Source organism: Elephantulus edwardii, unplaced genomic scaffold (genome assembly GCF_000299155.1).
Source record: "Elephantulus edwardii isolate Elephantulus edwardi_28Jun2011 unplaced genomic scaffold, EleEdw1.0 scaffold00062, whole genome shotgun sequence".
NCBI lineage: Eukaryota > Metazoa > Chordata > Mammalia > Macroscelidea > Macroscelididae > Elephantulus > Elephantulus edwardii.
Window position 1 is genome coordinate 14,324,646 of NW_006399812.1, and position 25,898 is coordinate 14,350,543.

Here is a 25,898-nt window from a genome sequence, read left to right on the forward strand (position 1 = left end):
CAGACATGGGGGCGGAGAAGAACGAACTGGGGATGAGGGTGGAGAAAACAGTGCAACAATGAATGAATGAAAACCCCAAATCTCTGTAAATGTTCATTAAAACTAATAAAATTTAATTTAAAAAAAAAAAAGAACAGAGTCACGCTGAACACTGCACAGTCTTTATGGTCATTGCCATGTTTGAACCTACTGGTGTAGCCACTTCGTCTTTCCGCCTCATTGAGGGTCTTTTTTTCCCACAGACCCTCTCCTGTTCAGAGACTGATTCCTCCTGGTAAAATATCCAGAGTACATTAAACAAAGCCTCGACATGATTGATTCAGAGAAGCATTCTGGCTCTACTTCTAAGACAGATTTATTCATTTTCCTGCAATCTATGATATAATCACCAAAACCATAGCTCAAAGGTATAAATTCTTCTTTGTTCATTATCCAGCTTTCACAAGCACATGAGCCACTTGAAAATACTGTAACTTTGAGTCAGACACACCTTAATCCTCAAAGTCACAGTTTTTAACATCTTAAAGAGGTCTTTTGAGATAATCTAACTCAGTGCAATAAATAATAGTCCACAAAACTATTGCCACATGTGGCTGTGCAGTGGATTAAGCATTGGGATGCTAACCAAAAGGTTAGTGACTTGAATCTACCAGCCAGCTGCAGTTTGGCAGAAAGGTGTGGCAGTCTGCTTGCATAAAGGTATACAGGCTAGGAAAACCTCTGGGTTTTCTACTTCTTCCCTGATTTCCACTCTGTCCTGTAGGATCACTATGAGTTGGAATTGATTCAGAGTCAGTTTTTAGAACCGTTTTGGGGGTAGGGTGGTGGGGAATGAAGCCTTTGGCATGTGGAAGACTGAATGAAGTTTGTAGCGGAGCCCTAAGTCCATCATTTGAGTTCTGACCCTTAAGCCACCTCTGTGACTTGGCTCCCTGGAAGCATCAGCTGAGGTGACAGGAATCCCATCCAGTAACCTTTTAATCTGAAACTGATTGTGTATCTCAGTCATTTTCTTTTTCCTGCTCCTGTGGTCCCACCTGTAGCAGTGATGGATTGTGATTGCCACCAGTTGGTGGTTTTCTTTGTCTCCAAACCTTATAAATGGAAACTGTGGCCATGATTCGGCAGGATTCCTTCGGCACCATTCCGAAGGCTAGCCCCATTCTGAAATGATAATGTCGTCATTTGTCCTGTTTATACCTAAATGAAATACTCTTTATAGACTGTGTAGAGAATATCTCTGTAGATGTCTCTTCAGAATATGCCTTTGAGTTGTGATGTTGGTGAAGAATATTGAGTGTGCTGTCAGAAGAACAAACAAATCTGTCTTCATGGATGGGCAACCAGGGTGCACCTTTGAGACAAAGATGCTGAGATTTTGTCTTACATACTTTTGGCATGTTGTCGGGAATGCCTAGTTCTTGGAAAAAGATATCATGCTGGACAATGTAGAGGGTCATTGAAAGAGAAAACCTTCAACAGGCTGGACCGACACAGTGTCAGCAGTAATGGGCATGCGCATGAGGATGGAGAAGGTTCTGATCTAGTGTTCATATGGTCACTAGGAATCATAGTCAGTTTGAAAGATGTTGTTAGTGTTAGATGTCGTCGAGTCGAGTACAACTCATAGTGACCCTATGAACAAAAGATCTGAACCCTGCCCTGTCCTGCACCATCCTCACACTTCCTGACACACAAAAGCCCATTGCAGCAGTCACTGTGTCCACCCACCTGGCTGAGAGTTTCCTTTCCTTCACCAACCCTCCACAACTACATAGAATGTTTGAATCTCGGTATCTTCTTTTCCCTGTAACAGAAGATTAGGTCAGGCATTTTTATAGTTAATATTTGGCTTCATGAATAAGAAAAAAAGTCTTAAAAATAAGATGTTTATTACTCGTTTTTCCCACCACAGTGAAGAGCATGGTAATTGTTGGTGTGTACCATCAAGTTAGAACCTTAGTGGTAAATCCTTACCACTGAGCTACAAGAGCTCCCTAGAGGAAGCTTGTTGTTAATATGTGCCGTTGAGTCAGAACAGACCCATAGCTAATCCTCCAGTGGGTTTTCAAAGACAGTAAATTTCATGAGAGGAGATTGCCCATGTTTCTCCCATGAGAACTGCAGGCCTTTCTATTGACAGTACTGTTTCTGACCACAAGACATCAAAGCTCCTTGTAGAGAACGTAATATAATAAATTCACCTGAGCCTCTGCAGTTGTGGAGAGTATAGGATGATAAATTCCCATGAGCCCTTGCAGTACAATGTTTAAGTGCTTATCTGGTAATCTAAAGTTTAACAGTTCAAGCCCCAACTCACAGAAGATGTGGGTTTTCTTCCATAAAAATGATAACCTTTTTGAGGAAGCGCCAAACTGCCTTCCAGAAAGGTTGTACCATTTTACAATCCCACCAGCAATGTGTAAGAGTTCCTATCTTGCCGCATCCTCTCCAACATTTATTACTTGCTATCCTGTTAAACTTTGCCACTGTTATTGGAATGAGATGGTACCTCATTGTGGTTTTGATTTGCATCTCTTATTGCCAGTGATTTGGAGCATTTCTTCATGTGTCTGTTAGCCATTCAAATATTTTCCTCTGTAAATTCTTTCCATGTCTTTTGCCCATTTTGTAATTGGGTTATCTGTCTTTTTCTTGTGGAGGCCCAGGAGTGTTCTGTAAAGTTTTGTTGTAAGACTCTTGTCTGAGATGGTATTACCAAATGTTTGTTCCCAGTTGGTAGGGTTTTTTTTTTCAACCTGTTGGAAAAAGTTTTTGATGCACACATGGATTTATTCTTTAAAAGATTCCACGCATCAATGTTATCCTCTTCAGAGTGTGAATTTCTGGTTGTATTTATTCCATATGACCCAGCTATTCCACTATTTGGAATATACCCTGAGAAAATGAGAACTGAGGCACAGAGATTTGTACACCAATGTTCATAGCAGCATTATTCACCATCGCAAGAACATGGAAACAGCCCAGATGTCCAACCACAAATGAATGGGTTGAGAAATGATGGTACATTCTCACAATGGAATAGTATGCAGCACGAAAGAGCAATGATTTTGTAAATTATGACCTAACTTGGGAAGGTCTGGAGAGTATTATGCTGAGTGAATTCAGTCCCACAAGATAAATATTGTATAAAACCTTTATTTTAGAATGAGTATAAGAATCCAAGAGGGGTGGGAGAAAGTGGAAGTAGAGGGATGAAGATGTGCAGGGGGGGAGGGGATTAATCATGGGGTTGTACAATTTGATGGGGGTGAGGGGAGTATAATTGAAAAAAACTTGTTCTTGAAAACAGTGTATTCTAATTTTGTAAATAAACTAGTAGAATTTTTATTTTTAAATTAAAGTCTTAGGAAGCTCTGTTGGTCTAGTGGCAAAACGCTGTACTGCCATCCCAGAGGTACGTGGTTCAAATCCACCAGATGCTCTGCTGGAGAAGGAGAAACAATCTCCTCCTGTACCAGTCAAGATCCAATTTGGCGGTACACACACAAAAATAATAAAATTTTTAAAAAAATTTAAATGATAGTCTTGTAAACACTATAGGCTGTTCTAGTCTGTCCTAGAGTGTTAGAGCCAGAATCAACTGCACAGTTGTTTTTTTTTTTATCCATCTCCCAGATTCAGCAATTCTTCTGCTGCTGTTATTTAGCCAGAATTCTTAAAACTACATATCTGAGTTTTTCCTCTTTTAAATTGTTGTTTCTTTAGCTTATTTCCGCAGTGATTGCAGATAATATACAAAACCTAACTTTATTACAGGAAGTGGAACGAGAAATCTCGTTCAGAACAGAATGTGGACTGTATTACTCGTACTACAAGCAAATGCTGCAGGCTCCGACCCTCAAGCAAGGTAATTATGACTGGTGGTGCCCTCTGGGCCCATTGTGTTCTTCTCGATATTTCAGTCAAAACATTCTGATCGCTTACAAAACCTGTCTAGGTTTTACTTGAACTTGTGTAGTTTTTTTCCTGGTGAACATATAATTGGTCCATAGCAATGTTTTGTTCTGAAAGCTCACTAATACTTTAAGTAATTCTCTCAGTTCCTCTCAGCGCTGCCTCATCCTAATCTGTTTGGGATTTCTTGGGTTGTTGATTTTTCCTTATTTTGGAAGAGGTTTTTGCAGACAAAAGAATTATTATCTGTGAATAAAAGTCATTTGAGTAATACAAATAAAAATTACAGTTTGTACTCTCGTCCCCAAACTCCCTTTCATGCCTTTATTTTGTTAATTGCCATTATTTGTACATTTCAACTTTTCCTAAGTGGTCTAGAGTCTATATTTTTTTATATTTTTATTCTTATTCCATCTAATGGAGGCACCAAAAAGGATCTTTCCTTCTCAGTATTATTCTTGACACGTTGGTACACATGACAGAATTACCCTTCTCTAGGCTTTTGCTGCATTTAATTTGTGTCTGTATGCTTGGAAATCATGGTGGTTTATACCTAAGTCATGGTGATTTATACCTATATCACGATACCAATGACCTTCAAGCCATTTGCAATCATGCCAGCCCCATGTGTGTCAGTCCTTATTAGGCGCCGTTGTTGTTAATTAGGTATAGTTGTTGTGGTGGTTGTTAGGGGATCTGGCCTTGCCCTCTCCTGTACCATCATCATGAGCCCGCTTCCCCCCCGCCTGTTGGTGGACACTGTGCCACTCCACCTTGCTGAAGTCTTCCTCTCTTTTCCCAGCATGTCTTATCCCAGGACTTGCCCCTCCTAACAACATACCAGAGTATGTGTAAAGTTATGTTTCACCATCCGTGCGCTCAGGAGTGCCTTGCTCACACCTCCTGCATGACAGATTTGTTTGTTGTTTTGACAGTCCATGGGATAGTCAGTACTCAGCGTAGCCCAAAGCAAGTATAACTGTGCTGCATAGAGTTTTCTTACAAGGTACCTCTGGATGCACTCAAACCTCCAACCTTCCAGTTGGCGTTAGGTGCATTTACGGTTCATGCCACCATAAAGGCTCAAAAAATTAATCTGTTAGTGCTTGTTGACAGCCTCTTCATCCATAATAAAGCTAATTACCCATCAGCCTTTTACTTATTTGTTGATAATTATTGCTATATCCATTACTTAAATAGGGTTACAAAATAGTGATATCTCAACTCTGTCTTCCTTTCTGTATTTATTAACTGGAGTTGTATTATGTGGAAAGCCTTTTTCTCATCAATTGCTTTGTTACCCTGAAGTATGGTTTCTACAGGAAAGGAAGAACAGTGCTGATTTCTTCTATTTACTCCCGTTTACCAGTTTTGACATATTTACTAGCTTGTCGAGCATCCTATCAGGCACTGGCTCTCAGTATGAAAGGGAAGGGGCAATTGTGCAAATAAGAAATCTGAAGTGGCTGGAGGTTTGTTGTTGTTTCTTTTCTTCTTCTTTTTTTTTTGCTTGGAGGTTTTTTATTTTTACGTGTGTGTGTGTGTGTGTGTGTGTGTGTGCGCGCGCGCGCGCGCAGGGGGTGCTACTGGCATCCAGTGGGTAGAGGCCCAGTATGCTTCCAGGCATCCTCCCATGTATAGAGCAACCTCCACAACAAAGTATTATTTGACCTACGAAGCAAGAGTGCTAAGGTGGAAAAACCTTCCAATAAAGGTGTATGGTGGCCATTTTCCTTTTAGGAATCCTTAGGACCTCAGTGGTTGAAAATTGTAGATAATATTGATACTTTTTATAGCAAATGTCAAAAAAAGAGACAGCTAATCTTCTAATGGACTCTCATGTATCCATTCATGTTCTAGCTGAAATAATTACCAACTTATAACCAGTCTTGTTTCCTCTATACTCTACCTGAATTATTTCCACATAAATCCAAGTCATATAGTTTCATCTGTAAACAGGTCACTGTGTCATCTGTAAATCAGACACGTGTTATGTGTTACTGGTTTGAATTCTGACTCATGGTCCCATGGGACAGCCAAAAATCTTTACAAGAAGGAGATTTGGTGGCACAAGGTTAAGTGGAACCCACTGCAAAGATTACCCCCAAAACACCAAGCCCACTGCTGTGGAGTCATTTCCTACTTGTGACCCGTTAGGACAGAGGGAAACTGCTGAGGTTTTGAGCCGTGAGTCTATGGTATCACCCTGCCTTATCTTTCTCCTGCAGAGAACACAATGGGCTCAAACCACTGACCTGTGAGTTAGCAGCCAAACATTTAAGGTTATTAGGTACCATCAAGTCAGCTTCAACTCACAGATACTTTGTGAACAAAAACACCAACCCAAAAAAAAAAAACAAAAACACCAACCCATCCTGCAACATCTTCATAACTGCTGCTCTGCTTGAGCTTGTTGTTGGAACACAGTCCCTCTTGTGAGGGACTTGCTCTTTTTTTCTGTCCCTTTGTTTTTCCAAGTGTGAAGTCTTTCCAGGATTGGCCCTTCCCGATAGATACATGGTTTACGACACAGCGTCTCACCATCCTTCCTTCTTGAGAACATTCTGACTACACTTCTTCCGATGCAGACTGGTTGGTTGTTCCATGGCATGTTTCGTAGTCCTCAGCAGCACAATAAGTCAGAGATTACAATTCATCTTCTGTCTTCCCTATGAATTGTTCAACTTTCCCATGTGTGTGAGGCAATTGAAAATGGCAGTCTTGCTTTTTTAGGACTTTAAATAGGTCCTTGCAGCAGATTTATCTAGTGTCATTTGTGGGTTGATTTCTTGATTACTGCTTCCATGGCACTGATTTTGTAGATCCAAGCGGTGCCTTTGAGCTGTGGTGTTGGACAGGAGCACTGAACATCCCATGGACAGATATGTCTTGGAGAGAGTGCAGCTGGAGTGGTTTTTGGAGGCAGAGATGATGAGGCTTCACCTCACATACTTTGGTCATGTTGCCAGGAGGGGCTATTCCTCCTGGACATGATACTCAGAAAGGTAGAGGATCAGCAGAGGAGAGGAAGACCCTCAACCAGGTGGATTGACATGATGGGTGCTTCAGTGGGCTCTAATGTGTCAGGAAGTGTGAGGATGGCACAGGATAGGACAGGATTCAGATCTGTTGTTTGTTGGGTCGCTATAGGTCGTAATTGACTCAGCAGCACCTAACAGTAGGTGAAATGAAATTGTTGACAACGTCAGTCTTTTCTCCATTTAAAATGATGCTGCTTTTTTTGAGTTGTGAAGATTTTTGTTTTCTTTATGCCGAGATATAATCCATCCTGAAGGCGGTTGTCATTGAGTGACAGCAGTAGTTTTTCAAGTCGTCTTTGTTTTCAGCAACAAGACTGGCATCTGAATATCACACACAGGCTATTGTTCTTTTTCCCCTGATTTCGATACCATGTTCTTGATACAGTCCAGCTTTTTGGCCAGGTCTACTCGGTATGGCAGGAACACTCTGAACTCAGATCTGTTGGTGGCAGCTTTTTTCCCTTAGCTGGTTTAACCTAGCAGGTATAATTCAGATGGCTTTTTGTTTGGTCTTGGTGGGAGTTTTCTGATAAGATTGCTTAGGCCTAGGTGCAGGGAGCTGGGCTAAGCCAGAGGCCGCTCCTCGCTGGTGTTTCACATTCACCGCTGGCTCCTTAGGACACAGAAAGACGGTCCCCTCCCTTGTGATTTACAGCCTCAGAAACCCAGTGGGGGTCAGCTGTGAGTTAATTCCGACTTGATGGCAATGAGTTAATTATGAGACTCCTAACAGGCATTATTGACCTCTTTTTGTATTGTATCATGAGAATATAACGTCTGACCGTTTCTCTTTTCTGGATTAACATTGATGGCTTCCCTGTTGTGTTCATAATGTCCTTTGGATGACTTAGCACTATGGATCTGTTATCCACAGGAAGACTACCTAATGGTGGTATTAGAATTCCATATTTCCTTCCATCATTACTAGATGGAATTAATTTTCAAAGAAAAAAATGTTTTCCTAAGCAACTATTTGGTAACCCAGGTGTTGGTTACCAAATAGTAAAAATAGAGAAAAGGGAGCAAAGGGAAGGCAGAATAGATAGCAACTCATTAAAGCTGTTGCTTCAGAATGAGTCTACTCTCTAGCACCCCCTACAGGAGGTTTTTGCCTTTTTTGTGTGTATCTGTATCTTTGCAGTCACTTGTTACGCATCAGAAGTTGGATAAAGAAGAATTGATGCCTTTGAGCTGTGGTGCTGGAGAACAGTATTGAGGGTACCATGGACTGCTAAGAAAACAGATTCATCTTGATGAGGGTTAAACCAGGCTGCTCCTAGGAGGCAAGGATTCTGAGGCTTCATCTAACATGCTTTGGATATGTTGTAAGGAGGGAACCGGTCCTTGGCCATCATGCTTGGGAGTGTGGAGGGATGGCGCAGGAGGGGAAGGCCCTCTATGAGGAGGATTGATTCAGTGACTGGGGTAATCAGGATGGTTGTATTGGAGACAGTGTGATTAGCACAGAACAGAGCAGGGTTTAGAGCTTTTGTACATAGGGTCGCTATGAGTCAACAAGTGACTCAATGGCACATAACAACAACAACAACGTAAACCCATGAATCAATGTGTTTCAATACTTTCTATTCATTTACTCTTTTTAAAAAATTTTTATTGATATTTTAATGAAAATTTACCAAGAACTTTGATTTCCATTCATTCATTGTTGCACATTTTCTTCCCTACTCCCCTGCCCCAGTTTGATTTTCTCTTTAGAAAAAAATTATTTCATTGTTGCACAGCCCCCCCCCCCGTTCACTCTTTTTACACTTGGACATTTCTGTATTCGACCTACAGGATTGCCTTCAGATTGCCTGCTGTCTTATTTTTACACATGACCTCAGCAGTCTGTGCAAAGTGTCTTTAGTTCTTGGTATGATAAGATATATCAGGCCCATTTTGTAGATTTCCTATCCTTGAATTGGAATCAACCATTTTGCCAAGGATCTGTGATTGTTTTCAGTGGCAGTTTAGAGACAACAGTCTGGGTGCTAAAAATCTAAAGTCTAGAAATTGTGGAGTTGACTCTGGGTCACAGTGATTTCCCGTGGATCTAGGCAGAACTGTGCTCTGTGAAGGTTTCGATGACTAGACTTCTGACAGTAGCTCGCCAAGCCTCTCTTCCAGGTCACCTCTCAGTAGGCTTAACCATTAGCCTTAGAGTTTGCAGCTGAAGTCATGAACCAATCACACCACCCAGGCATACAAACAACAGTCATCTAGACTCGATTGCTCACTATTTCCAGCCCTTTTCAAGCACCAGAGCTAGAAAATGTTTGTTTCCTAAAAGAAAAATATATTACAAATATAGCTTTTTTTTAAATAAAATTTTTATTTTATACTGATTTACTTACGAAGTTCATTATACACTCATTTTCACACCACATCTTTCCTATTTCCTTTACCCACCTCTCCCTCCACCCATCAAATTGTGTGAAATATAGCTATTTTTAGTTTAAAGTTAAATAGAATTTTTACTCTTTTTATTTTCTGTTTGTATCTCGAGTTTCTTAAGTTGAAAACTTTGGTTCTTATGACATTTGTCACATATTTGTTTATGAGTATATGTATATAAATAATTCTTTAAAAGTAGCAATACTAATATAGTTACTAACAATGTTGTGACCTCAAAATAGGTTATTTTGGAGTTCATTTGTAATTAGCATATCCCACATTGTTGTTGTTATGTACTGTTGAGTCAGAACCAACCCATAGCTGATCCTCTGGTGGTTTTCAGAGGCAGTCAATTGTACAGGAGGTGATTTTCTATCCTTCTCCTGTGGAGCAACTGGTATATTCAAACAGCATGCCTTCACGATTGCATCACAGCTTCTTGCCACTAGGCCATCTCATAGTTGTTGTTATGTGCCATCAAGTTGCCTGTGACCAATAGTGACTCTGTGTACAGCAGCTCTGAAGCCTGCCCTGTCCTGAGTCAGTCTCATTGACTCTTAACACACCTACTCCCATTACTCCGGTCAGTGTATCTCATCCGGGTCTTTCTCTCCTTTCCTGTCCCTCCACTCTTCCAAGTATGGTATCCTACTCCTGGCCATGTGTCCAAAGTATGTGAGACAGAGCTTCAAAATCCTAGCCTCCAAGGAGAAACTTGGTTTCACCCTCTCCAAGACAGGCCTGTTTGTTATGTTCAAGACTCTTCTCCAGCACCACAATTCAAAGGCATCAGTTCTTCTGTCATCTTTAGTAATTGCCCAGCTATCTAACATAAAACAAGTAATTGCAAAGACTGTGTCCTGTATTAGGCACACCTTAGTCTCCAGACTAACATCGTTGCTTTTCAGCACTCTGGAGAGGTCCCTGATAATGCAATTCTTCTTTTGATTTCCTGACTACTGGTGTTAAGATTGTTGATTGTGGGTATATTATTCTATTTTAAGGTTATCCAATTCCTTCTCTGAGACTAAGTCACCAGCTCAGAAGGCTTACTTATTTTGTGCTTTGGTTTTAGGAACTGGCTTAAAACTTTTAAACTTGTTTTTTAATACTTAAAAAAAAACAAAAACCAACCAATTTTGCATAGGTCCAAAGACTAAAACATAGGGAGCATTCTGGGAAATCAGTGTCCTTTCTTACTCCACTACCTTGGTTATTTTCTTTACTATTTAGATAACTTTTTAAATAAGTTTTGGGTTTAATTCTTCTACTGTTAATATATTTCATATTAAAAAAACACTTCTTACATAAAAATAGTGCTTAGCTTATATGTTGTTCTATATTTTGTGCTTCCCCCCCCCCCACTTAACAAAACTTTACTGCTTTTTGCAATTGCACAAAGATAAACCACCACAACTATGGTTTATTCGGGTTTCCTATTGAGAAATTTTTTAGTTTTTCCTAATCTTTTGTTTTTAGAAATGAAATGATAATGTTTTTGCTTAGAAATTATTTTTTTAAATGAAATAATCTATTTTATTAGAAATAAGCACAACAATCTTTTGCTTGCTACATCTTTTTGTATTTTTGCCAGTCAATGTTTGGGATCAATTCTGGACATGGGCTTAGCAGACCACAGGTATATTACTGTGTCATTGTGCTACTGTTGTTGTTAGGTGATGTCAGGCTGACCCTGAATCGTAATAATCCTTCGTCCAACGGCCCCAAATCCTGCTTGACACCGTACGGTCCTCACAATCTCTGTAAGCCAGTTGTTGCAGTCACTCCGTGACCATCTCCCTCTGTTCTGCTAACCCACTACTTTTCAAGCATGATATCTTTTTTTAAGGATTGGCCTTCCTGATGTTGTGCCCCAAGTGTGTAATGTAAAGTCTCACCATCCTTGTCCCTAAGGGCTACCCTACCTTGTAAGGTAGATGTGGTGGTAGTTTGTGTTGATTTTTTTTTCTTTTGTCAGTCCATGGAATATTCAATACTTTGCACAACATCACAATTCAAAGACATTTTTTATTTGGTCTTACTTACTCAATTTCCAACTTTGTGAAGCAATTGAAAATACCATGGCATGGGTTAGACACTTAGTCTTGAAAGTGACACAATTGCTCTTTAGCTCTTTGAAGAGCTCCTTGACGGCAGATCTGACCTGTACAACGTGTCTTTGGATTTCTTGACTGCTGCTTTCATGACATGTCTGCTCTGAGGCAGCAGCACCAGCTCTGCTGTGTCGTCTCAGTCCAGCCTCATTTAGAACGTGGAAGCTCTAGTGGCATAGTCCTTAGCAAGATGCATGGCTGTCCCAAAGACCACGATTTGTCTGAGGGTTTGAATCCACCGGTCACTCCACAGGAGGAAGATGGGTAGTTCCTGCTCACATAGTTTACAGCCCCAAAGACTCAACTGAGGATCAACTCTGAATCAGAACCAGCTTTTGCATTTTGAGTCATCACAGCAAGAGTCCCTGCTGGCACAGCGGATTAAGCATTGGACTGCTAATTGAAATGGAGAGTTCTAACCCACCACTTGCCCCCATAAAGATCTGCAGCCTTGGGAACCCTGTGGGTCAGTGGCCTGTAGGCTTGCTCTGAGTTGGAATGAACCCATTAGCAGTGAATTTGCTTTCAGTGGTTGGTCGTCATAGCAGAGATAAAGGGCAGGTGAGCTGGTGGGAACAAGTCTCTGAAAGCCTCTGCTCATATGTGCATGTACACTTAATATCCGTCTGCCAGAGGAAGCCGAATGACCAAATTCATTTCTGGGCAGAGAAGCCAGAATGTTTCCCAGAGGAGGATTTCAAACCTTACTGGAGGAATGTGGAATCCCTTACCCTCATTTCTATGGTGGTGTTGTATACTCTAAAGTCAGAACCAACCTGTAGCAGACCCTCCAGTGGGTTTTCAGAGGCATTAAATCAGACAGGAGTTATTTGTCCATCTTTCTCCCATAAGCAGCTGGTGGATTTGAACCACGAATCTTTGTGTTGGCAGCACAATTCCTGACCATTAAGCCACCGGTGTTCTCCAGTAATATTCATTAGCAAACAGGAAATTCCTCAGCAAGATGGATTGGTATAGGGGCAGCAACAGTGGACTCAGGTATCATAGTAGCTCAGGACTGGGCAGTGTTTCATTGTGGTATAGGGTCTCTGTGAGTTGGAATTGACTGCCATACCTAATAACACCAAGAGGGAGTTCTGGTAGCCTAGTGAGTAAAGAGTTGTACTACCAGCTCAAGGACAGGTGGCTTGAATCTTCCAGGTGCTTCTGAGAATGATGTGCAGTCTCTTCCCATGCATTTTGATAGCCTCTGAAACCTTGGGGTCATAGTGACCCTGCGAACAGTGGACCTGCACCCTGCCCTATCCTGTGCCATCCTCATCATCTCTGACACACTCAAGCCCACTGTTCCAGTCCTGTAGGGTTGGACTATGAGAGTAGGCCTCTGGGGGGGGTTTAAAAATTATATTACTGGTGCCAAAATGCAGGCTCTGGCACATTAAAAAAAATCCAGCTATGAATAATGTTTGCTAAATGAATGATTGTAATTAAAATTGTAAATGTTCTTTCATTTTTAAAATATCAATCTTAGGTTTACATGGATTAATATATGATAATAAGACCGAATCTATGAGGACAATTAACCTCCTTGAAAGAATGAATATATATCAAGAAGTTTTTCTCAGTATTTTATATAGAGCTCTACCCATACAGGTATGCAATATTTTGTGACATTGAGTTGCATTTTTATTAAACGAAAGTAAAAGTCTACCATTTTAAATTTAATATGAAGCTTTCACATATAAGTTCATCAATGTACAAAAATATTCTAATTGTATGTATAATAAAACAAATTTTAATTTTTTATTTAAATATTTATTTTTCATCTATAAATGCTTCCTGGCCTATATTGCAAGCTATATATGTGGTCTAGAAGTTGATAAATAATATTATTTGGAAACTTTTAATCTTTCCTTCCTAATTTATCTTTAAGGTAAACAGTTTTGGGAAAATTAACATATCACAAGACCACTTCATGTGAATGAGAGAAGAAGACCAAATTAGGCATAAAACTTATGTAAAGTATAAAGTCAGCACCCTCAAAGACTTCCTTCTTCAACTCTTAGTAGTACAAAGAAAGCATACTTTCTAAACGGCACCAAGGGATATGGGTTTATGGCTTGCTGTTAACAGGTTTTTAGATAGAAAATTTGCTGTACCACACTTTAAAAGTGGTGGTGAGGATAAAGACTTCTCTAACAACCTTTTTTTTATTGTTCCTTTCTGCAGAAATATTTAGAGCCAGTTTATTTTTATATTTATACCTTATTTGGGCTCCAGGCCATCTATGTCGCAGCTCTTTATGTGACCAGCTGGCTGCTTAGTGGTACATGGCTGTCGGGACTGCTGGCAGCTGTTTGGTATGTCACAAACAGGTGAGTTGGAAGTAATATACTGCTCTCCTTTTCCAAAGTGTTAAGTAAACTAAAATAATTTCTATTTCACAGAACCTTATTCTGCCATGTTTGTTTGGGAGGAAGCATTTTTGTCTTTAGTTAACCTGGAAGTGCTTATTTTTTTTTCTTATTTACTAAGAAAGCTCTGCTTAATTATATTTCCAGTTAAGGAATTGCACTGAATTGCACACCCAGAGAGTCATCTGTAAAAATCCTAGTTGTGTTGGCAATTTTCCATACCAGCGTTTCTCCAGCCAGAGATTTCATCTTTTAAAGCAGTATCTTCGTCATCAACCTTAGTTAAGAGATTGTGTGATGCTCACATTAGCAAAGCACAAAGTTCCATAGAAATGGAAGTTCTTATATAAATCAAGATCTAGTATTACTTTCTAAATACTTAGAAAATACTTAATACTAAGTATTAACCCTAAGACTCAATCCTTGGTAAATACCTAAGAGTCTTAAGAAATAGTATTTTTCAAAACTTATGTTGCATGCTTGCCTGGTCTACAGTATTCAAAATACTCATATTCAGTAGAAGGGTATTATGACTATACACTAGTTCTAACATTAATTTTATTTTGTAATCCTAAGAAAAATAATTTTTATTATAACATTATTTGGCTTACAAAATACAAAGGTTTTGCAAGTGCTTTATAAATATCATCCTTTTAACAACCCTATAAATAAAGTAGCAGTCAAGAAATAAAATGATGTATTGCATGGGGTAGATCTGCTGCCAAGGACCTTTTTAAAGTGCTAAAGAGCAAAGATGTCACTTGATCCCGATCCAAGCCATAGTATTTTCATTTGCTTCATATGCATGTGAAAGTTGGACAGCGAATAAAGAAAACCAAAGAAGAATTGATGCCTTTGAATTGTGTTGTTGGCAAAGAATATTGACTCCTCCATGGACTGTCAAAAGAACAAGCAAGTGTCTTGAAAGAAATGCAGCCAGGGTTCTCATCAGAAGCAAAGACGGTGAGACTTCATCTCACATACTTTGGATCTGTTATCAGGAGGGTCCAGTCCCAGGAGAAAGGACTTCATACTTGGAAAATAGAAAACTAGTGACAAAGGAGGAAGACCCTCAGTGAGATGGAGTGACTGTGCCAGTGGGCAGTTAAGCTCGGCAGAGTTTGTGAGGAGGGTACAAGATGGGCGAGGGTTTGTTCTGTTGTACATGGGGTTGCTATGAATTGGAGTTGACTGAATGGCATCTAATAATAACTAAAAACAATAAATTAAGTACTATTATTATCCTCCTTTTATAGTTGAAGAAAATCTTAGAAGGTTAAATAATCTATGTAAGGTCAGAGCTTAATCTTCATCAGAATTCAGCCTTGGGATCTTAGACCTTATCCTGCCTTTATGCCACTTTAATCTCCAGCACATTGCTGCTGAGGGTAAATGCAAGTCAGTTTTCTTTTCGCTCTTGCCACTGTTTGTTTTCTCCACTGCTGTTGAGTGGCTTCTGACTTACGGAGACTCCAGAGGGAACTGCAGCTTAACCTCAGAGAGTTTCCTAACCTGTAAATCTTGAAAGGAACAGACTGCCTCATTTTTCTCCACAGAACAGCTGATGTGTTTGAAGTTAATAGGCAACCGTTTTAACCACTATGTCCCAGGGCTCTTATACTATTAAGAGTAAATAAAAACTTTTTACTGAATGCATTGTATGTGCAGTGGTGGTTTGTGGTGATGAGTATGCGGAACTGAAAACTGACCTATGATTGTGCTTGCTGTGAGATTATACATTCTAGGGAGGTATCTTTAAAAAAAGTTACTGTCAATGACAAAACTATAGGAATACAATACAGAAAGTTAGAAATACATGCAAGAAGTAGTGTCCAAGGGTAATTCATGCAAAATGTGTGTTGGTGGTAGACTAGCATAGTTTTGAAGCCCAGACACTACCACTTAGCTGTTGTCATTGTTTTTAAGTACTATCAAATCAACTAAGACTCATAGTGACCTGTAAACAGACCAGACCCTTGCCCTATCTTGTATCATTCTCACAATGTCCAACTGCTAGGGCCCGTTGTTACAGTCATTGTGTCAGTTTATCTTGTTGAGGGCCTTCCTTTCTTCTGCTGACCCTCTCTGTCTTTCCCAATATGATGTCTTTATCTAAGGATGAGCCCCCCCCCCCCTTCTGACAGCATGGCCAAAAGTATATGAGATGAAGTTCCACCGTCCTTGCCTCTAAGGAGTATCTGAATTGTACTTTCTCAAAGACAGATTTCTTTTTCCTTTTGGCAGACCATGCTATATTCAGTACTCTTTGCTCATACCATTATCCAAAGACATAGATTCTTCTTCAGTCATCTTTAATCACTGCCCAGCTTTTAGATGTATAGAAAGTAATTGCAAATACCATAACTTGCATCAGGTGCACCTGAGTCTTCAAACTTAACATAGCCCTAAACAAATCATAGATATTTTCTAGATGTCTAATTTGTTGCAGGAATGAAGATGACAATGATACTTAGTGCTTTTTAAAGACATTATTATTAAAAAAAATACCACTGTGTTTCAATTTTGTTTTATTTTGTGCAGAATAGATACCACAAGAGTTGAGTTTACCATTCCATTGAGGGAGAACTGGGCACTGCCATTCTTTGCAATTCAGATAGCAGCAATTACTTATTTCTTGAGACCAAATTTACAGCCTCTTTCTGAAGTAAGTATTTTTGTACTATCTTGTAAGTTTTTAAATTTGAAATTTCTTCTTAGATGCTTAGGAAATATAATATGCTTGTAGTAGCTCATTTCTTACGAATAATTCTTTTTCCTTAACCAATTATATATTTACCTTGAGTTAGATGAAGTTTTCTTTTTCCTATTTTGCAAAGAAAATGTTTTCATTTTTTGATGTTGGGGAAAAAAATGTGTTCTACATTATATACCCTTAAATAGTTGCTGCAAACCTACACACACATTTTATGCAAAACTGTCAGCATTTTTAAGCCGTTGCTCTTGAGATGTGATTTGGTATGTTATCACCTCCATAATAGTGTGGAGTACATACACCGTATGTGAATATTTCTATGCAGCATGTCACTTTAGGATATTTAGAGCTTAACTAAAAAATGCAAGGGTTTTCAGAGCAACAGCTTATGGTTTTTCTATTTGGTTTATACAGATATTGGCTGCTCTTGAGAAAACTTGTCTGCAAGGCTTTTTATTATAAGAGACACATAAATTATACAAATTTTTCTCTTTACAGAGGCTGACACTTCTTGCCATTTTCATATCAACTTTTCTTTTTAGCCTGACATGGCAATTTAATCAATTTATGATGTTGATGCAAGCACTGGTGCTTTTTACCCTGGACTCCTTGGACTTGCTGCCAGCAGTGAAGGTAGACTGGAGTTTATTTTCTCAGTTGAGATTTTCATTGCTTAATGGTTATGTGCTAGAATAAACTTAAAATGTGTACATGTGTGATAATAATGCAGTGCTGCTTCTTAGCTCTAATGTGTTATGCTCTGTGGTCAGTTGAAGCTTTATGCAGCCTAGTTGACACTCTTAACTTTTGTTCTGTTTAAGTTAAAAGTTGGTGCTATGTGGGACATACATGCCAAGGACAGTTGTCTTTTATGGAGATGGCTTAAATTCACAAAAGAAGATAAGCATTGTATAATTTCTCACTGTATATTGCCATATTTAAGGGACTCAACTAAGATGTAACAGTTTTTCTTTCTAAAATATTCATAATAGTACTTATCTAATATGGGATGTGAAACCTTTGAACTGTCCGAAGGTCACATATTAAATATAGCGTTTAAAAGAGGCTCCTACTCTGCCAGCGTGCGCTCCTGCCATTTACTAGCCTGGCTTTTAATGTGCTGCTGCTGCTGCTCTTATGCGCCAGCAAGTCAGAACTGACTGAAAGCTGACCTCCACTAGTTTTCAGAGGCTGTAAATCACACAGGAGAACATTGCCCATCTTTATTCCGCGGAGTAGCTGGTAGATTTGAACCATGTGTCTTTGACTTGGCTGAGGAATTCCTTACTGCGTGCATTAATGTGTTGTGTATACATTTTTAAACTCACTTCATACAGCGTGGGAGGGGAAGACCCTTGATGAGATGGATTGATTCTGTGACTGGGGTAATGGGGGTAGGTGTGTCAGAGTCAATAAGATTGTCACAGGATAGAGCAGGGTTTAGGGCTATTGTACACAGGGTAGCAAATGACTTGATGGCATATAGCAACAACAACAACAACAACAATGCTACTGTTACAAGGAACAGTAATTTAACTGTTTTCCACATGTAATTAAAAATGGCGGGTAGAATTCTTCCCTTCTCTGCAGGAGCCCCAGGCTCACTTCCCAGACAGTGCACCTCCAGCAGCCACTGCCCATTTGTCACTAGGGGCCGGACAAGTTTTCATCAGCACTCTCAGCTGAAGTTGGACTAGCAAGAAGGCATAGCAATCTGATTAAAAAAAAAAAAGCTTATCTTCAGCTGATCGTGGACTTGCAGAGGTGAGATCAGTATTCTGTTCCTCTTTTTTGGGGTCACTATGAGCAGACTTGACACTAGTTGACAACAGCAGTGATGCAATTATCTCCATATCCAAGGCAGCAATTTAGTTAATACCCAACAAAAATGCTCATTTATTCCCTTATAAGAATGCTGTAGGTTTTGGAGATTAAATAGTTCTGGATTAGATACTACATTTACTCAACCAAAAGGCTAAGGAGCGATTAGGTCTAGATTGTTGTTGTTAAGTGCTGTCAAGTCGTAGATGACTCATAGCGACCCTATGAACAAAAGACCTGAACACTTGTATAACTTCCATCGTTTCTCCAAGTTCACGGAGGCACGCTGTTTCGGAAGTGGATTCCACTTCTGCTTCCAGGCTTGTTTTAATTGGGGAGCTCCACCAAACACTGTCTGCCATGGGTTACTATTATCGCATTTGACACATTAGTGTCAGACAGTGTTCAGCTTCACAGCAACCACGAGTTACCTCGGTACAGCAAATAGAAACTAGAAAGCATTAAACTCTGACAACAAATTTGCACTGTCTCCTGAGCCACTATACTAGGATAGACACCAGAGAACGTGCTGATGGAAGACATTACTCCTAGCCATAGGAGCTCACCATCTGGGTTGGAAAAATAGAATAAGTGGAGAATGTTAGATGATGTCAAAGTGATAAGCTAGAAGGAGAAAAATAGAATTTTTAGGCTGCAAGTTCCACAGAAATGGAAAACCTGAGCTGAACCACAAAGGAAAGTAGACTCAGAATATCAAATACAGCAAGAAAATAAAGAAAAATCAGCCAAGTTAAAAAATTGGTGACACTTAATACTTAGGCAGGTGGAAAGCAATGGATGACTACGCGCTGCTGATAAGATGTTAAATTGTTAAAGCCTTTCTGTAGTATACTTTTGCAGTAGATATAAAAAACCTAAAAGTATATATTCTTTCACCAACAATCCCACTTCTGGGAGTTTATACTAAGGAAAAAATAAAGTGGAAACAACCTGAAGCAGTTGTTGTTGTGTACCATAGAGTCAGAACCAACCCATCCCTGACCGTCCAGCAGGTTTTCAGAGGCAGTTAATCGCATGGGAGGAGATTGTCCATCCTTCTCCCACAGAGACATTATTAAATCAATCATGCTGTTGAACTAATCCAAAGGTCAGCAGTTCAAATCTCCCATTTCACAGGAAAAAGACGAGACGATCTGTTTCTGTAAAGGTTAGAAACTTTATGGGGCAGTTCTGCTCTGTCCTAAAGGCTTCTTACAAGTTGTAATTGATTGGACTGTAGTTGTTTGTGTAAGGAAGTATAATGGAGCCACTAGTCCCTAGCACACCCCCCCTTTTTTAAAAAAGTAATATATATATATACAGAGAAAGTGAGAAAATGGGAAAGATACAAAGCACAGGGTTGATGTGCTGCACATTCTCTTTTGTTTTTTTAGCTTTTTCACATTTTTTTCCTTCCTGAAAGGAAAATGTATTTAATTTAAAATTAGAAAAAAAGAAAAAAAATTGCACTGTTTTGACACACACATAAAATTAAATAATACAGCAAAGTTATGTCATATTCCACTCTAAACTTAGTTAAACTTTTATATTTGAAATGATGTTGGTGTTAGAAGTAGTTATAAGTGTCATAATCTAAGGAGGAACAGTATTATAATGAAAAATTCTTGAGTTATAAAAGCATGTTGCTAGGATCAGCTCTGAAAATAACTAGCTCTCAAAACTTTTGGCAAGTCATTTCACTTCTCTGAGCTTTAGTTTCTCTATATATTGGGATCACTGATCTCTAAGCATGTCACATGAAAACGTGTTGGAATAATTGGTATGGGGAGAAAGTAATCCAAATTGACAGCACAGTGTGATAAAAAGAGCCATATCCTTTCTTATACACCGTATACCTTCTTATCATGGATAATAGAAAATGTCTTTCCAGTGAAAGCTCAAGTTTCTAGTAAAAAATGTGTACAAGGGTGTTTTTACAATTGGTCCTGCTAAGATTAGTAGATGGCCATTTATGAGAAGCCTCAAGTCAATGTACTCTCAGATGCTTAACCAGCTATAAGAGTCTATACTTTCTATCAGCAGCTCCATCTGTGGCTCAGTTCCCCAACTCCTCTGTGTCATTTGGGTTCAAAGATTTGCTAGAAGGTTCTCCAGAGACTTAGACACCTTGGGAAAATGACTCGCGTGACTATAGATATGCAGGCCAGGATGAAACTGGTGAGCATTGGGCCACGCTGGATGCAACAGGAAGCTTAAACATGGTGGCACTGCTGTCCTGTGTTGGTATTTTCACACACTCCCCAGTGTGGAGAGTAGTCTCTATATTGCTGCTTCAGCTGTTAATGGTTTGCAAGACCATGCTGATGAAGACCATGTGTCTGCAGTTAAGGTAGCTGGAGATGGGAGGGGGTTAACTGTAATGGCTGAAAAAAAGTCAACTTTAACGCCACAGCAGGTTTTAAATATAAAGCAAAATAGTAAATAATTTTATTAAGGATATACTATTGTTTCATTAAAGGCTAAAATATGAAGGTTAATGAAGTTTTACTAATCCATTGTAAAAACAAAAACACACACCAATAAGTACCTGATGACGTTGTTGTTCGGTATCATCAAGCTGGAACTAACTCATACATGACTCTTCAGAGGCAGTAACTCGAACGGGAAGAGGTTACCTGTCCTTCTCCTCTGGAGCACCTAGTAGATTTGAATCATCTGAGTTGGTAGTGCAACCCCTTACCACTCAGCTGACAGAGCTCCCTAAATATTTGATAAATACTTTTAAAGTATTCCAAACAGTTCCAGACATTATGAAGTAGGTACACATCTTCCTCTTCCTGCTAAGTTCTGCTAAAATCTTGGACAGAACAGATAAAAATAAGCATGAGAAGATTCCAAAAGTGGAGATAGAGTAGATTGCCGAGGCCCTTTGAGGCTCAGAGGGAAAAGAATGAGAGTGAGATTGCTAAATTTTGTGCCTCATATTTCCCAGATAGAGGTATTGGACAAACCAGGAAACCAGAAGCATCAATGAACTCAGTGGGGAGGGAAAGAGGGGGAAGAAAACAAACCAACCCAACCCTGTGATCTCAAGGCAACAGACCAGAAAAGGAAAACCAGGTACCACAGAATACAACTACAGCTCCACTCCCACTTCCATCAGCAGAAGCTGAGAAGAGATACTGAATTTCCACCTCCCCTTACCTATGGCATGATAGTCTTCACTTCCTGCCACAAGGATTTTAGAGGACACCTAGTAGCAAGCCAGCACTTTGACCATCTCCCAGAGTGCTAGCAAAAGCCGTTGGGAAGCTTGGACCTCCATCCCTAACAAGTGGGAGTAAGACTTCCTTTCCCTTTACTGCTAGGACAATAGTGTGGTGGTGGTTGTTGTTAGGTGCTGTCAAATCAAGTATGACTCATAGCAACTCTATAAACAAAAGATCTGAACCCTGCTCTATCCCGCGCCATCCTGACACACAAGAGCCCATTGCAGCAGTCACTGTATCAGTCCTCCTGGCTGAGGGTCTTCATCTCTTTCACTGACCTTCCAACCTTCCCAGGATCATGTCCTTCTCTGAGGAATAGCCCCTCCTAGCAACATGCCCAACGTATATGAGCTGAATCCTCATTATTCATGCTTCCAAAGAGCACTCCAGTAGTCTCCAAGACATACCTATTTGTTTTCTTGGCCATGCATTGAATATTCAGTGCTCTTCTCCAACACCACAACTCAAAGGTGTCAGTTTTTCTGTCAGCTCTCAGATGAATAGCAAGTGATTGGAAAGACTATTCCCTGAATCAGACTATGGCACCTCAGTCCTCAAACTGACATCATAACTCCTCAGTAGTTCGGAGAGGTTCCTAACTACAGATTTTCCCAGTACAGTGTGTCTCGTTATTTCCTAACTGCTGGTACCAAGGGCGTTAATTGTGGATCCAAGCAAGATGAAGCTGTCGACAGTTTCAGTCTCCTCTCCGTCCATCATGATGCTGCTTATAGGTCCAGTGGTAAGAATCTTTGACTTCTTGACATTGAGATGCAGTCCATACTGAAGGCTGCATTCCTTGATCTTCTGCAACAAGTGCTTCAAGTTGTCCTCACTTTCAGCAAGCAAGGTTGTGATAGTAGAGTATGTAAAAATGGAAGTGAGGACTTTCACCAGCCCTTAGAGATAACAGCTCCTACCTGCACCCTGTGATATGAGGAATAAAAGCAACCTCCCCTTCCCAGCCAAGTAGAGGTTTAATAGAGAACTTGAACTTTCTCCCAGATATCCCTCCCCTGCCTCCCCCACTCCATCCCAAGGTATTAATGGGATTCCAGGCAAGGTATTTATCCTCCCTCGCCCATCTAGAAATGAGGATGTTCTTCCTTCACTGGCATAGCCCTGGTGTGGTATTACAGGAGGCCTCCTGACATAGAAGACGGATCTAAGGTTTTATAACGTGATGTTCATGATGAACCACATACAACTGAAAACTACCCATCATGCTAAGAACCAAGAGCCTCTCATTTGGAGAAGACACCAATATATGCCAACATTGAAACACTGAATTGAATTACTAACCGAATCTAAAGTAACCATTATTAAAAAAAATGCTTCATTGAGCAATTACAAACAGGCTTGAAAAGAATTGGAAATTCTCATCTCATAAATAGAAGATGCAAAGAACCGAATGGAATTTTAGAAGTGATAGAGCAGAAATTTTTAAAAAAGTAAAAGGCTGGAGAAAAATATGTCATGCAGAAATAGCTATCCTACTATCAGATGAAATAGACATCAGAGCAAAGAAAATTACCAGAGACAGAGATGAACATTATATAATGATTAAAGAGTCTGCCAGGAACATCTAACAATACTAAATGTATAAGCACCAAACAGAAGAAAACATAACTACAAAATAGGTGAAGCAAAAACGGACAGAACTGAAAGGATAAATGGACAGATTCACAATTATCAGTCATTTCAGTATCAACACTGATTAAGCACCCAGACAGAAAATCAACAGGCCATATAGAACTTAGCAGCACCATCAGCTAACAGTATCTGTGGAACTCTCCATCCAACAACAGCAGACTGTACACTCTTTCCGAGTTCCTGCAGAAAATCCAGCAAGGTAGATCTTATCATGGTCTGTAAAAGAAAATTGTTAAACAAATTTAAAAGGATTGAGATCAAAAGAATATATTCTCTGACCACAGTAGATTCAAACTAGAAATCTGTAACAGAAAGATTAATAGGAAATGTCTAACTTTCAGCAACTAAATAACACACTTCTAAATAGGCTACAGATGAGAGAGGAAGTATTGATCTGAGTGAAAATGAAAAATACACCGTAAGCACTCTGTTTATATTAGAAAAGACAGTAAGCCTGGAATCAATAATTTAAGTTCTAACCTTAAAAAACTAAAAAAGAATAAACTCCAAAGGAAGTAAGAGAGGATGGGGAATAAAGATAAGAACAAAACCAAATGAAACTGAAAACAAACAGTAGAATCTTAAAAAAAAGATCTAGTTCTTTAAAAATGAGTAAAACTGGCTAGCTACAGCAATACTTCATACTTGCCTTGGAGAATGAAAACTTGGGAGTCCAGAAGTATTACTTAAATATTCTAGGCACTATACCATAGTGGTTAAGCCAGAGTCTAGAGCCAGCCTGCCTGGATTAGGATGAATCAATACATGTGAATTGCTAAGAATAGTGCTGGCTATTTTATGAGTGCTGAGCAAATGTTAGCAATAGTTCATTCTGTTGAATGATGAGGAATATCAGTAGCACAATCCATTGAAAAGAGTTTCCATTTTTGCACACAGAAAGGCTACCTATTTTGTGCTGCCTTGCTCTTAGACTGGGTTGTATTGAAGCCGCACTGGGTATTTCACAAATAATCCAGGCCTTTCCAGTGTGCACTGCTGCTTATTGTGTATTTCTGGCTGCTCACCATCAGTGTGATGTTGAACCTAAGAAACCATTACATTGGCAGAACCATGGCCACTTGTTAAATAAACTGCACTTTTTAAGTAGTAGAGTGTGCTTACTTGATTAAAAAACCACTAGATAAAAAACCAGCATAACAGATCCATTGTTCACAAATTTTAATCCTTCAGCACCTTCAGTTTTTGTAGCAGATCCTTGTAGCAACTTTGTCTGGAAGGCGTCATCATCTCTTGTTTAAAATGAGCCTATTCTGACACCTTCATGCACAGTCTGGTCCATCGCGGGTTCAAGGCCTCACTGCTCGGATTTTGACTGTGTGGCCCATGTTCTAGACCACTGTTCTCTGCTGCCTGCTGTGAATGTAATGAGGTTTTTAAAAAAATAAAACGTCCTGCCCCAGAAGTTTCCAGTCTCCTTGGAGGGATCAGGCGTGCAGACCAAATGAAGCTGTTCTAGTCTTCAAATATACAAAGAGGACAGCACAGGATCGGCCAAAGTTTTGTTCTTTTCTGCATTGCATTTCTGTGAACTAGAACCAACTCAACACCTACAGAAACACGGAGTATGGCAAACTGAGAATAATGGTATATTGTAAGGTGCTGGTTATTGGCTTTAGACAGTAATTGTACAGGAATGGGGGAAAGAACAGGCGATTACAGTAGATGAAATTTGCCAGTTTGGAAAATACTCTTACACCATTGTTTTCTTCTTCCACTTTGTATTATCCCTGCTCGTTTTTTTCTTTGGTTAATGTCATCATGAAATGTAAAGTATTAACAAGTGAAGAGGAAAAACTGGTATGTATGTGATTTGCTTTCTTTTTTTCTATTGTGAAGGTTGAAGTAGGGTGTGCTTTTTGCATTGTTTGTAACCTGAGATCCATTCATTCAGGGACAGGATGTCAGTATGTCACTGTCTCTTGATGAAATCTGTTTAATCACCTAATCTCTGGTTGTTGCAGGTGACATGGCTGTATGGTATTCAGATAACAAGTTTATTCCTGGTCTGCATTCTTCAGTTTTTTAATTCTATGATTCTTGGATCATTGCTTATAAGTTTTAATCTCTCAGTATTAATTGCAAGAAAATTGCAGGTAGGATATTTTCTGCCCTTAACTCAATTTTCTTTTCAAATCAGTTGCTTGAATGAGCCTTATTTAGTAAAGTACAAGGAGAAAAATGACCATATGCGCACTGAAGAACACTAGTGGTGTCACTTACTTTTTCATGAAGTTGCATAGGGTAACATGTGTTTCCAGTATTTCTGTGATCATACCCAGTTCTTTAATTTTTATTTTTATTGTTTTATATAGATTTGCTTACAAAGTTTGTATACATTGTATTTCACACTGTTCTTCATTCACATTTTGTTTCATATAATCATCCTCATCCATTGTTGTTGTTGTTGTTATGTGCCATAGAGTCATTATGCACAACAGCCCTAAACCCTGCTCTATCCTGCGCCAACCGCACCGCCTCTGACACACCCATCCCGATTACCCCAGTCACCGAATCAATCCATCTTATAGAGGGTCTTCCCCTCCTGCGCTGTCCCTCCACCCTCCCAAGCATGATGTCCCTTTCCAAGGACCTGTCCCTCCTGGCAACATGTCCAAAGC

The 25,898-nt window shown here is 39.6% G+C and overlaps 1 protein-coding gene across 1 annotated transcript in view; it reads left to right on the plus strand.

Moving 5' to 3' along the window:
• Positions 1-25,898, plus strand: part of DPY19L3 (dpy-19-like 3 (C. elegans)) — a 104,222-nt gene that overhangs the window by 34,971 nt on the left and 43,353 nt on the right. Inside the window, exons 3-8 of the mRNA XM_006887832.1 lie at positions 3,781-3,871; positions 12,960-13,081; positions 13,658-13,803; positions 16,384-16,507; positions 17,054-17,188; positions 25,242-25,373. Of these exons, the coding sequence (XP_006887894.1) occupies positions 3,781-3,871; positions 12,960-13,081; positions 13,658-13,803; positions 16,384-16,507; positions 17,054-17,188; positions 25,242-25,373 (750 nt within the window). The remainder of the gene's footprint in view (positions 1-3,780; positions 3,872-12,959; positions 13,082-13,657; positions 13,804-16,383; positions 16,508-17,053; positions 17,189-25,241; positions 25,374-25,898) is intronic.